Consider the following 12,757-nt stretch of genomic DNA (forward strand, 5'->3'; position numbering starts at 1 on the left):
ACGTTCTAAAGACGCTAGCAATCCTGCTCATCCGTGAACAAATGCCAGAGGAAAAACAAACTCAAGCCGCAGCCCCGATCAAATGGTTGGAACTCCTTATCCTGCTGCAATATCGCTAATTGGTCGATGCTAATAATTAACCGAGACTGTAGAACACTACATGCGTCATCAGACGTCTGTAATAGTGAACGACTGCGAGAACGTCAGAGGCGGCGACGGTGACGCAAATCTGCATGCATCGATAGCATCGGCAACCGAAACGGACGCCGCCTGTGTTACCACCCCGCGATAGTGTCACCCCTTTGATCCAAATAACCAAAAAGCCAGTCTTTTTCTTGGACACGTCGCAAAAAGCCATAACGGCAAGCGGGCCACATTTCAGGGGTATAGCGTTTGTGCCATATGGTTCCACTGGAACGTGCACGCAAAAGCATGCGCGCGAAAGTTTTTTTTTTTTTTTTTTGCAAGCTTGCAATCGCTTTTGCCTGTTTCATATAGGCACCGAGACATTGCTAGCCTGCCAAGGATTCTTTCTCGCGCATGCTGCATGCACGTGCTGGAGGTTGGTCATTGCCGGCTGTTGCTGTTTGTCGTTCAAGTGTGGCTACATCATTCGGGGACAACTTTCCTTGGCAACGCAGTCAAAGGTATCGGTCCGCGCGCCCTCTCCCATTTCGAGCGCTGACTAAAGCCGTGCGCGCGCTCTCCTCTCCATTCAAACGCCATGAAAAGTTGTCCCCAAATATAGTGTCCAAGTCCCACTAGAGCGACAAACAGAAGCAACCGATGGCCACAAGCCCCAAACGCGCGCAGCACGCATTGACGCGAAGGTACCTATGCCACGCTTGCACTTTCTCGGTGCTCGTGAGGTAAGCAAGGACCACTGCGCGCCTACAAAAGATACACGTGCCCGGTGCACGCGTTTGAGGCTTTCGGTGTCGATTGTTTCTATTTGTTGCTCTAGTGGGACTCAGGCATAGGGCATTACTGATACTCGAGCGTCACTATTGGCGCCGAAATGTTTCGGTGGCACCCTCCTATGGTTCCCTGTTGTGACGTCATTGGCTTGCGAAGAACGAGTTCGATGGTGTTTGTAATGAGCATGGTGGAAGCTCGAAATCATTGCACTCTGAAACCAACACTGTCAACAGCGTCAAAATTGAAGTTCTTACATTACATTTATTTCCGTCGATGAGAAATCCTTTGCTGACGTCATAGTCAGCATTCGGCCAGTCGTGCCAGGCCGACCAAAGCGACGCTTTCAATCGATCACGTCGCCAGTAGGGCGACGAACGAAATCAATAGACCATTTCATCAAGGAGAATGCAGAGATTGGTGTTCCACGCGGCACACGCGCACGCCTTCCCCGTATAAAAGATTCGAAGTAAATAACCAAAATAAAGCGTTGACGGACGCGAGTGCAAGACGTTATTTGTTTTAGGTATTTGCTTAAGAAAATTTACTACTGCTAAGGCCAGCACGTGCGGCGCGTGGAACACCAATCCCTGCATTCTCCTTGATTCTTGAATAATATATCCATATATCTATTGACGCCTTCCAGCCTCAGGCACGAGAAGCATGCGCGCGAAGCCTCCCGAGATACCTTCGCGTTCATGCAGCACGCGCTCGAGGTTCGTCGGTGTTGATAGTTGTTCTCTGTCGGGACCCTGGAACAAAAGGACATCCTTCCACTTGTTGTCGACTGTGGGGCACAAAACGCCACTGAGTGGCCAGCAAGGTCTGCGTTTGCATTACTCCGACGTGATTTAATGAATAGGGTGTCTCCATATTACGTTAATCACTCATTTGCTTCTCTGCAGTCGACATTTGATTGTGTATACTCAAGCATCGAACTGTTCGCCTTCGGCAGACACCAAGCGGCTCATAATAACAAAATAGGGGACTAAACGAAGTGGATGAAAACACGTCATCGAGCCTGGTTCTTTCTTACTCTATTGTTTCTTAAACTGTGGTCTGTACACTCTACCGAAGACGCGATCGCGATGGGCCTACAACATTTCTCTAGGGGTACCTTGGTTACACGAGAGCTCGCGTAGGAAATGACCATTGCTACACACCAACACGCGGATCCGACGTTACGCAGGTGCGGTGGAGCTTCTGTCGACGCTGCGCATGCGCAGACGCATCACTAGGCGCGGATCTAGTTCCCGCGCACGCGCAGTGCAGACTTTTCTGTACACAGCCTAAGAAACTCAGGGCGCCATGATTAGTTTTGTTATCGTTCCGCAACCGATGGGTTTGCGGCATGTAGCTGATAATAACGCCGCAGAACCAATGACGAAGTGCCATCATAATAGGCTACGCCCTGCATTTCTTAGCTAAAGCACCAGCTTCCATAAAGCGGCGAGCTCGTTCCTGCGCCCAGTACAGCTTCGAGTAAAAAGTCGGTCAGGCTTTTTGCTTTGTTTTTTCCTCCCTTGTTTATTCAAAGCTTCGCAACTTTCGCTCCTTCCAATCCACGCTTTGTGGCATTAATGTAGCCCCATTCTAGGTCCTCTTTCCTGGCTTCTATGCGCCAAGATCCGCAGGCGACCGTTGGCAGTATTATACTAGGCCACACGCGAAGGCGCTATGAAGGCTTCGGCTGTAGTGCATAAATCCGCCTCGCTTTCTGACAGCGGCTTTGGAAGACAAATGCGCGAGGCACACATCGGAGGACGGTTGAATGACCGCGTGGCCTCCAACGCCGTGGAACACGACCAACGGTAAGAGATAAAGGAGAGTTGCGACAGGCGCTGCACGAGGCGGACGCGGAGAAACGCCCTTGCCGCGCAGCGGCGGCAGCCAGCGCCAATGCGCGCCGCTAAAACCACAAATCCCCGGCGGCGGATAATCAAACGGGATGGGGACAAAGAGTCAGCGACCTGCAACCAAAACGTCGTCCCACGCATTTGCTGCCACCGTGCGTAATCCTTGCGCAATCCTCTATGGTAATGATCCGGATTGTCAGTCTGCCCTCGGAAACCGGTCTATGGAGGCTCTGGGGGGTTTGCCGCCGGAAAGCTCGCACGTCACACACACGCACACACACGGGGGGACCCTTGTATCCGCACGCGCTGTGCCCTCGAGCAGAAAGCGACCGAAGAACTGGAAACGCGGTAGCCGCTGGCTTCCTTTCTGGAATTGTGACACCGCGACTCACTTTCTAAGGCCAGTGACCGCGGCGAACGGGACCGGTGTGCGTGCGCAGTTTCCAACTCTGTTCCGAGCGTGAAAGAAGCGATAAACACGGGGCGGTGCGTTGCCGGCGATGTTGTTTTGCACACCTCGGCTCGCGGTGAAGATACCGAAGGGGGCATCGTACTTTTCCTTCTCTAGAGTGCATATTTCCCGCGTTCCTTTTTGGTTTGATTTGAGATTTTAGGACGCCACTTGAAAGGGTCAACCTGCGGAACATTGAAAGCAAAAAGAGGCGCCATAACCTATCCCCTGCTTTCTTATGTGGTGATTCGTTGCATGTTTGTTTGTCTTTTGTTTTCTGTCAAATATACGCGGAGTCATTTTGGTTTACCTTTACAATAAGAAGGTCAGCAGGCGCTGAACGTTTCGCACTATGTAATCATACTTACGACGTTTCCTGTGAGCCTCTTGGTTTTTCATCTTGGAGGGTATAACGGGATCAAACAGAGGTCTTATGGTGCGTAGGGAGTTAACACGGCTCAAAGGAAAGCTTCACGAGTCCCCATGAGCAGAACACTAGGACAGTGTTAGAAAAGTAGGTAACCGGAGACTACCTGCGCCATAACGAGGGAAAGCGGAAGTTGTCCGTTGACGGTACAGGTAATCGTCGTAATAAACATCACCTTAACGCGGATACATCCCCAAGTCGTACAGTCCAAGCGCGTGCTGCGAATATCCGAGCTAGACAAGTAAAGGCTACGTGATTGCTCCAAAAAGTGAGGAAGCGTAAGGTATTGCGCAGCAGACAGCACAGCATTTCATCGTCTCGGTGCTTTTTATTGACTTTCCAGCTGCGGTCATGACTACAGAAGCGCGAGAAAGACGAAAAACTAAGAAAGCTGGAATTCCTATCCAACCGTCAGGAAGTGTACGGTTCTATAGTGCAATCCACCAATGTACCAAAAAAAAGAAAAAAAAAAAAAACGGGTGTAGTTCTGCCATCACCCGTGCTAGGACTTTCTTTAGTCCTGTTTAAATGTAGCTAGTTTCTTTTATTTTATTTCGGTTTAAGCATCTTGTTACAAACAGAGGCAAAAGCCACGGAGAGGTCCGGCGCTCCACGTGGGCCGCTAACTGTTCAAGGTAGCTTTCCGTTGTCACCCCTGCGTTTTCACTTTCCCGCGGGCCGCTCACGGTAAAGGCGACACGGGAGCAGCCCCCCCACCCTCTCCCATCACAAAAAAAAAAGGGGGGGGGGGGGGCGGTCGAGTTCGTCCACACCGCTGCGCTGAATGGGGTCACTGGCAGAGACAGGTATTCTTCTTTCTCCTCGCGCGAGATAGGCGCTCATTCAAGCTGTCCCCTCTCCCGCCAGCCTCTCCCGCTCCCTCTCCGAGCGACAGCCTTTATAAGGCACCGCCGTTTGCCGACACGATCAGAACAGCTCTTGCTTTCTTGGCTCCTGCGCCAGAAAGAAAACCCACCATGCGATTCGCCCTCGTGCTTTCCCTTCTGGGCGCCGCTTCCGTCTTGGTGACGGCCAGTCACCGGTCCGTACAGACGTCATCCGGACTTCTCAGCGGCGTTCGCTCAAAGGTCTCCAACCTCGGTTACGTCCATCGCTTCCTGGGCGTTCCCTACGCTCAGGCTCCGGTCGGTCAGCTCCGGTTCGCGCCTCCTGTAGCCCTGGAAGAAGACGCCGCCAGCAGACACCTGGACTCGAGTCAACATGGACCGTCCTGCTACCAGCCACCACACCTGAAGCAACTCATCAGCGATCTGCTGGACACCACGTCAACGGAGATGAGTGAGGACTGCCTCACGCTTAATGTTTACGTTCCTGAAGTCGACGACGCTGGCCGGCTCCCCGTCATCGTCTGGCTACCCGGCGAAGGCTTCGATTACGCCATGTCTCGTCACTTCGACGGGAGTTACATGGCGTTGCAGGGGCGGGTCATCGTGGTGACGGTCAACTATCGAGTGTCGGCCTTCGGCTTCCTGAGCACGCTCACGCCAGACGCTCCGGGCAACGTGGGACTCCTCGATCAGCGCATGGCTCTCAAGTGGGTAAAGAAGAACGCCGCGCACTTTGGCGGAAATCCCGAGAAGGTGACGCTCATGGGTCGCTTTTCGGGATCAATGAGCGCGAGCATCCACCTTGCCAGTCCCATCAAGGAGAGGTTGTTTGAGAGGGCCGTCTTGCAGAGCGGGATTGCGGTTGGGGACTACGTCTTCGACTTTTCGCCGCTCAACGCCACCAGGAAGCTGTCCGAGGTCGTCGGCTGCCAGAAGGACTCCATCCCTGACATGGTCAGTTGTTTGAAGAACGTTCGGGCTTCGGAGCTGCTAAGCAACTCGCTTCGAATTGGACAGTCTTTCCGGCCAGTCCTTGATGGATCCCTGATCGTTGAAGAGCCCATGGAAGCTGTCAAGAAGGGTCGCCATCAGGCTGTGGACGTCGTCATCGGTACAAACCAACACGAAGGCTCGCTCTGTTTGCTCACGCTCCAGTACCTGAAGTCCAACTACTACGACCGCCTTCTTAAGGACAAGCTTACCACGGATGATCTTGAAGAAATGATTCGCTTCCACCTGCAAGACTTTACGAAAACTGGGGAAGACACTCTCGCCAGGGTGGTTCTTCATGAGTACCGTTACCAACACGTCAAGGATGGCCTGCGGTCCCAGTACCTCCAGTTTTGCGGAGACATGTATGTCTCCTCGCACGCCGAGCAGATGGCCAGGCTTCTGTCCCGGCACAAGAAGGGTTCCGTCTACGTCTACCAGTTCGCGCATCGTCCATCGTTCTCAACGCAACCGAGCTTCGTTGGGGCTGTTCACGGCGACGACGTCCTCTTCGCCCTGGGTCTCGTTCTCAAGCAACAGGACATCTCTAAACAGGAGGCCCTCCTCAGCAAAAAGATGGCGCTCTCCCTGGGAAACTTCGCTCTCGATAGGTTCGTATCTCCTCTGTTTTTCTCCTAATCTTTTCAGGCTATTGCCGTTATACAGCAGGCAGCTTATCGATTGATACAGCTCGAATTGGGTCACTAACGGTTTTGTTTGTTTTTAATCTACAGTGATCCGAGCGTGGTCGATGACCTGGACTGGGACTTGGACTGGCCCGAATACAACCAGGAGAGCCAGCACGTGATGCATTTCACCACCGGGCGCCCGATGGCGAGGCATTCTAAACTTGACAGGGCCACCTCCTTCTGGCACGAAATTGTGCCCCTGGTCGAACTGAACGGCGTTGTCCCGGCCCTGCATCAACCTGCCATTGCTGGTCACTCCATGGCTCTCACGTCATCCAAGTCTTTCGTGTCTGCTAGTCGCTCCGCGTCGACGGTCAACTTGGAACATCAAACACCGTCTGCAGGGCAGAGCGCGACATACATAATCGTCGCAATGGCAGTTTGTAATATCGTTTTGTTAGTGGTGGCTGCTGTGAGCATCACCAAGTTGTGCAGGCCTGACTCGAGGTATCACACGTTACAGAAATTTTAAGCCGCATCGAAAGTTAAGCGAAAACTCGTGAAAATAATGTACATAGACTTTTCATCGCATTCTCACGTGAAATAGTTGTCCCTCCAAAAAAAAGCAAAAAGTGATTCAAGAGGTGTTTTACAAGGATCCCCACGGTCAGAAACTCAAGTCGATGTTATTTATGAAAAAAAAAAAACGCACTTTTCATGCCGATGGAGGGCTACGATTACCGCATTTAATCATCGCTGTAACGACAGCAGCATTGTATATAGATTGACATTCATTAGGTCAAGACATTGTAAATAGCACTGTAAATATCGAATTGCATGTCATTCTACACTTAGAAATGTTTCATTGTCATCGCTGTATATACGAATCGTGTTCCTTCTAGTCACAGTTTGAGGGCACGAATTCCTTACATTGTCAACCTGAGAACAAGAAATGATGATCTAACGTGGAACTCTGTGAAGTTTTCTACGCTCTTTGTACATATTTGCATCGACACTCTTCATCAAAGATGATAATAAAAGCAATCTTTTTTTACGTGAATGTGGTGGGAGCTGTTTTACTCTTATTTGCTGCTTGCCAAGCGGATCGTCCTTATATGAGAGTTGCTTCTAAAGCCCTGTGCTATTTTTTATTGCTTTTCATTACACTTGTACAAAATACGAATTGCCTTTAATTAGGTTATTGTAGCATTACTCAAAAGATCGGCCAAGCTTATGTCGCACATAAATAAGCAAAATAGTCTTGTTGCCCGGAAAAGAAGTACCAAACAAAAATTAAAAACAATACTTGAAAAAAAAAAAAAAAACTTTTTTAAAGGCAACAGTGTCTTTTGTTTTACTACGGTGTCAACAAAGAAAGAATGGACTCAGCTTTAAAAAAGTGTAAATCAAAAAGTTAGACATAATATTAAAAAAAAAAAACAGCACACAAAATATATGCACAAGAAGATGCATGCACTGTCTGTCCAGTCCTTTTGTGCGCTGTTTTTTTTTTTAATTATTATTTTATTTAACGATCACCGACTCACCCAGAGTACCGCCTACTGCAAAGAGTGTGAATGTATATCGTAAGGTTTACTTGCTTGATTTATTCCACACGATCAAGGTTTCTGGTCTCAACAAGTCGTTTTATACTGCATGGTATACGTGGTGAAAGGCAACTTTCACCACGTATAGTCGATGTGTCTATATTCACGCACACCACATGAGCGCCCTTTCGGAAGTTCAAAACGGGTTATCATAACAGAGATATCGATAAAAGATAATCTGCTTCCCGCCTTCCTCCTGATATCTGCATAGATTATCTGACTACTTTCCCTTTTTGAGTCAATCCCATTTATCGGTATGGTTCCACCAACCAACCCTATAACCACCGAATGACTAACGGAGTATGCGAGTAAGACCGTCCAGAATGATTTGTTCGCGTTGACTAAACTCGCTTATACAAGAGTTAACTAGGTTTTGAGTAGCTCGTATTGACAGAGATAATGACCTTGCTATATTGACGAAACCGGGAAGCACGAACATAAAAAAAAACGAGCGCCATCATTATATTTTTGTTTGTTTTGTTTTGTTTTTATCTTGCACTTACTTTTTCTTTTAATTAAAAAGAAAAGGCCCGCCTGTTAGACACGATGAGCGCGTAAAATCCGTGCCACAAGTGCGACGGTCGTGTTTTGAGGATTGTGTCAAATTTAGCTTACAATGCTAAGCCGTTGAGCCCTCAAGCGGTATTAAGGACACTATAACAGTGGCTCTAGTCATAGGGCCAGTTTCACGCAGTTGAAGCGGGAACAACTTGGTCACCAAACATATACGGCCCTTAAACAGTGCCTAAGCGACACTGCGTTTTGCTTCGTTTCCGGGAAATGCAAAGCCATTTGTCGCAGTCACAAAGTAGACGATCATTACCGATGAAACATAAGGCTATCAAATTAAGTATTGACCCAGTTGCCCTAACAGGTTGACTTCCATCTATTGCCTGTGGATGGACACGATAAGTAATAGACTTTACATGAGCTTAGCCTGGAAGTCTCGAAGCGATCAACAATGATCTCTAAATTGAGGGTCGAAGCAGGTAATTTTGCTAGATGGATACGGGTACTTTCATAGTGTATATTTGCTGCAGTTGGAGGCTTCTGGATCAGTGCGTGTTAATAATGGACGCTTCATAGGCAACGCAATTGCGTCATTTGAGCTACCACATCATCAGCACCACTGCGCCACCACAACGTCGTGACGTCATCGCGTAGTAGAGATCTATTCGGTGCATATTTTCAACGACCTCGATAATATGGTGTCCTACTCAAAGCCTCTCTCCCTCGCTTTCAGACACTCGCACGCCCCCTCTCCACGCACGACCGCCTTTATAAGGCACCGCCGTTCGCCGACACGATCAGACAAATCCCCCAGCTTTCTTTTGCTCCATCGCCAGAAAGAAACCAGCATGCGACTTATCCTCGTGCTCGCCCTGCTCGGCGGCGCAGCCGCTCTCGCGGCAGTGACTCGCAGAGCCGTACAGACGTCGTCCGGACTTCTCCGCGGCGTTCGCTCCAGGATTTCCAGCATGGGCCACGTCGAAAAGTTTCTTGGCGTGCCTTATGCCAGAGCTCCTCTGGGTCAGCTCCGCTTTGCTCTGCCCGTTCCAATAGAAGAAGATGCTGCGAGAAGGCAGCTGGACACCGACAAGCACGGCCCGTCCTGCTTCCAGCCTCCGCATCTAAAGGAAGTTATGAGCAACCTCTTGGACACAGACTCAACAGAGATGAGCGAAGACTGCCTCACGCTCAATGTCTACGTTCCCGAGCTGCAGGACGCCGAGCGGCTACCCGTCATAGTTTGGCTTCCTGGAGAGGGGTTCGATTACGCCGTGGCTCGTCACTTCGACGGGAGTTACCTGGCCCTGCAGGGAAGGGTCATAGTGGTGACGGTCAACTACCGGGTGGCGGCGTTCGGCTTCTTGAGCACGCTTACCACCGAGGCCCCCGGCAACGCGGGACTCTTCGACCAGCGCATGGCTCTCAAGTGGGTGAAGAAGAACATCGAGCACTTCGGTGGAAACCCCGACAAGGTGACGCTTATGGGACGCTTCACGGGCTCCATGAGTGGTAGCATCCATCTTGCTAGTCCCATCAAGGAGAGGCTATTTGAGAGGGCCGTCTTGCAGAGCGGAATTGCGGTTGGTGACTACGTCTTTGATTCAGCACCCCTGAACGTAACTAGTAAGCTCGCCAATGCCGTCGGATGTCAAAGAGACTCTATTGCTGGCATGGTCAGTTGCCTGCAAGAACTGCCTGCTTCGAATTTACTCAGCAGCTCGCTTCGCATTGGACAGTCTTTCCGTCCAGTTTTTGACGGCGAGCTCGTTATTGAGGAACCCATGGAAGCCGTAAAGAAAGGTCGCCATCAGGCAGTAGACGTCATCATTGGGACGAACCAGCACGAAGGTTCGCTGTGCTTGCTTACTCTTCAATATCTCAAGTCCAACTTCTACGACCGCCTCCTCAGGAACACACTGACTTCCGAAGACCTAGATGAGATGGTTGACTATCACTTGCATGACTTTACGAAGAAGAAGGATGATGTGCTCGCTAGAGTGGTTCTTCACGAGTACCGCTACCAGCACGCCAGGGAAACTTTCCGCCACCAGTATATACATTTCTGCGGGGACATGTACCTGGCGTCACATGCGGAAAAAATGGCTAGGCTTCTTTCGCATCACAAGAAGGGCTCTGTTTTTGTCTACCAGTTTACACACCGGCCGTCTTTCTCAACCCAACCGGGTTTCATTGGTGCCGCTCATGGCGACGATGTCCTTTTCGCCCTGGGTCTTGTTTTGAAACAGCAAGATATTCCTAAAGAAGAGACACTCCTCAGCAAAAAAATGGCCCTTTCCCTTGGAAACTTTGCTGACAATAGGTACGTATTTATTTTTTTTTCTTTCTTTTTGCACTTTTTTTGAGCCAGTCGTGTGGTTGGGCGAGTCGGTACATAATAAAAATAAATAGAACAGAGCAAAAAAACAAAAAAACAAGGACCAATGGAAGACACACACAAACACAGTGCTGACTCACGACTGTCGTTTTCTTTTTGTAACGAAATGCATTAACAGAAATGAAGGGATGCTATGTCTTGTTTCTATTGTTTCGTTTGCTTTTGTGGCAATACATTTCGTTACAAAAGAAATGAACTGTCGAGTGTTAGCGCTGTGTATTCTTTTTGCTGCTGTATTTATTTTTTATCAGAATATAGAAACTAATGTATCGCAACAAGCTCATCGAGGGAAATGGGTCAAACCATGCTCTCAACTGTTCCACATTTTTTTCTATTCCGAATAGCGATCCGAGCCTGGTCAATGACCTCCGTTGGGACATGGAGTGGCCAGAATACAACCGGAACAGCAAACACGTGATGCATTTTGTCACTGGACATCTCACGGCCAAGCCTTCCAAGTTAGACCGAGCCACGTCTTTTTGGCACGAAGTCGTCCCGCTGCTCGAAGAGACTAGGACCTATAGGACCGTCCACCAACCCATAATGACAGGTCACTCTATGGCCATGACGTCATCACGGGCCTTCGCCTCCGAACCAGGCCCACTCCTGTTCTCAAGTCGTCCTGGAATCGCGTTGAGTTTGCCAGAACACCTTTCCACGACAACGCGAGGCACAGGGTTTATCATCGTTGCCATAGCTGTTTGTAATGTAGTCTTGGTTGTGGCATTGACTGTGAGCGTTACTCTCTTATGCCGACCACAGGCTCGGTACCACTCACTGGAAAAGCTATAGGGAGTATTCACTGACGGCCATATCCGTGTGCGCTGCTGCTGAGCGCGTGCTGACGGCGAGTTTCCGCAGTCCTTTTGGAGCGTGCATTTAGCACCATCAAGGTTGGCGGTCTTAGAGGGCTATTAATGTGAGCTCGTTCTGAGCATGCGCTCTAAACATCGCCCTCAAATATGGCGCCAGTGAATACCTCCTATAAGAAACTGTGTTCCGAACATCGAGTGTATAAACCAAGTGTGGCCAAACTGCGGCTCGCGAGCCGCATGTGACTCTTTGCGGGTCAAAGTGCGGCTCGCGGCTCCCTGATGAGTGATCTCCCACTCCCATTCAGTGTCCCCAAGACGAAAATAGTTCGAGAATTGAAAAAAAACTCACAGTGCTGGCAGCCGTGTACTACACCCCGTACATACAGCTGGACTGCCTTTTGAAATATAGATATGTTCATTGACCCTGTTTCTTTTATTGTTCACGAAGAAATTTCGAACTTTATGGGCAAACAGCACCAGGGCCAGTGGCTGGCTAGCGAACCATGCATTGATTCATGCTTAGCGCTTGAAGAAACGTTCTGCAGCCTGGTGTTATTTGTTGTAGTCGACAATTATACGTGTCCCCTCTGGAAATGACTGTTCCCTCCATATCGTTTCTTGTTAAAAGTATTCCCCCCCTTTTTTTTTCTTCTCCGGTTTTTTGAACTTTTGTAGTTATGTCTCCGGCTCTAAGCCCCTGTCACTCTGGCCATCCTTGGTACATTCCGACCCACTGTTATATTTTTGTGGCGATCAGTTACGCTACTGCAGTGTTGAGGCCACCTTCTGTGCGTGTGTTTGTTTTGAAGACCAGCGACTTGAAGAATATCACACTATTTATAAAATAAGACATTTCGTTCGCCTGGAAAAGTAGGATTGTCAAGTTCTGTTTGTGTACAGCTTAGAAGAAGTGAGTGAATTACGATTTCGTAGGCGGTATTCAACCGCCGTACAAATTCTAAACCACGTGAACATCGCGTGTCTCAGTATGTTGTTTTCTGAGACAGCATGTGTCAAGGCTCTCCTGAATAGGGGTACTTCTAGTCATTATGCGCACTTTTTTGTTGTTGTGGGCACTTGGAAATAAAATGCACGAAGTTTTCGTGGAAGGAGCTGTTACAGATTTTGTACATAAGTGAATTACAACGCGTTCGTGCCAAATAAAATTTAAACAAATAGTTTTACGCCAAACAAATGTCCTGTCATTATTGAATCGAACTCAGCAGGTTGGAGCCTGCGATGGCCAATGAAATCCGCGCTCTTGTGTGTATCAAAAGAAAGTGGCAATTGAACTGCGCGCAAGGGGAACTCCAC

General features: G+C 49.3%; 2 protein-coding genes across 2 annotated transcripts; both read left to right on the forward strand.

The window, feature by feature from the left end:
- Nucleotides 1-4,584: 4,584 nt before the first annotated feature.
- Nucleotides 4,585-7,176, forward strand: LOC8036061 (carboxylesterase 5A). Its single transcript, XM_002411648.4, has 2 exons — nucleotides 4,585-6,098; nucleotides 6,222-7,176. The coding sequence occupies exons 1-2, from the start codon at nucleotides 4,627-4,629 to the stop codon at nucleotides 6,646-6,648; spliced, it is 1,899 nt and encodes a 632-aa protein (XP_002411693.3). The 5' UTR covers nucleotides 4,585-4,626; the 3' UTR covers nucleotides 6,649-7,176.
- A 1,875-nt stretch (nucleotides 7,177-9,051) lies between these two features.
- On the forward strand, nucleotides 9,052-12,552 carry LOC8036059 (carboxylesterase 5A). Its single transcript, XM_002411646.5, has 2 exons — nucleotides 9,052-10,553; nucleotides 10,973-12,552. The coding sequence occupies exons 1-2, from the start codon at nucleotides 9,082-9,084 to the stop codon at nucleotides 11,418-11,420; spliced, it is 1,920 nt and encodes a 639-aa protein (XP_002411691.3). The 5' UTR covers nucleotides 9,052-9,081; the 3' UTR covers nucleotides 11,421-12,552.
- The last annotated feature ends 205 nt before the right edge of the window (nucleotides 12,553-12,757 follow it).

This window comes from Ixodes scapularis, unplaced genomic scaffold, assembly GCF_016920785.2.
Source record: "Ixodes scapularis isolate PalLabHiFi unplaced genomic scaffold, ASM1692078v2 PGA_scaffold13__105_contigs__length_92229423, whole genome shotgun sequence".
In the NCBI taxonomy this organism is placed as follows: Eukaryota; Metazoa; Arthropoda; class Arachnida; order Ixodida; family Ixodidae; genus Ixodes; species Ixodes scapularis.

Excerpts from the sequence above, each read along its gene's own strand:
- LOC8036061 (XM_002411648.4), top strand. The coding sequence starts at position 4,627 with ATGCGATTCGCCCTCGTGCTTTCCCTTCTGGGCGCCGCTTCCGTCTTG. Across the intron at positions 6,099-6,221 it reads GGAAACTTCGCTCTCGATAG|TGATCCGAGCGTGGTCGATG; the intron begins GTTCGTATCTCC and ends TTTAATCTACAG.
- LOC8036059 (XM_002411646.5), top strand. The coding sequence starts at position 9,082 with ATGCGACTTATCCTCGTGCTCGCCCTGCTCGGCGGCGCAGCCGCTCTC. Across the intron at positions 10,554-10,972 it reads GGAAACTTTGCTGACAATAG|CGATCCGAGCCTGGTCAATG; the intron begins GTACGTATTTAT and ends TATTCCGAATAG.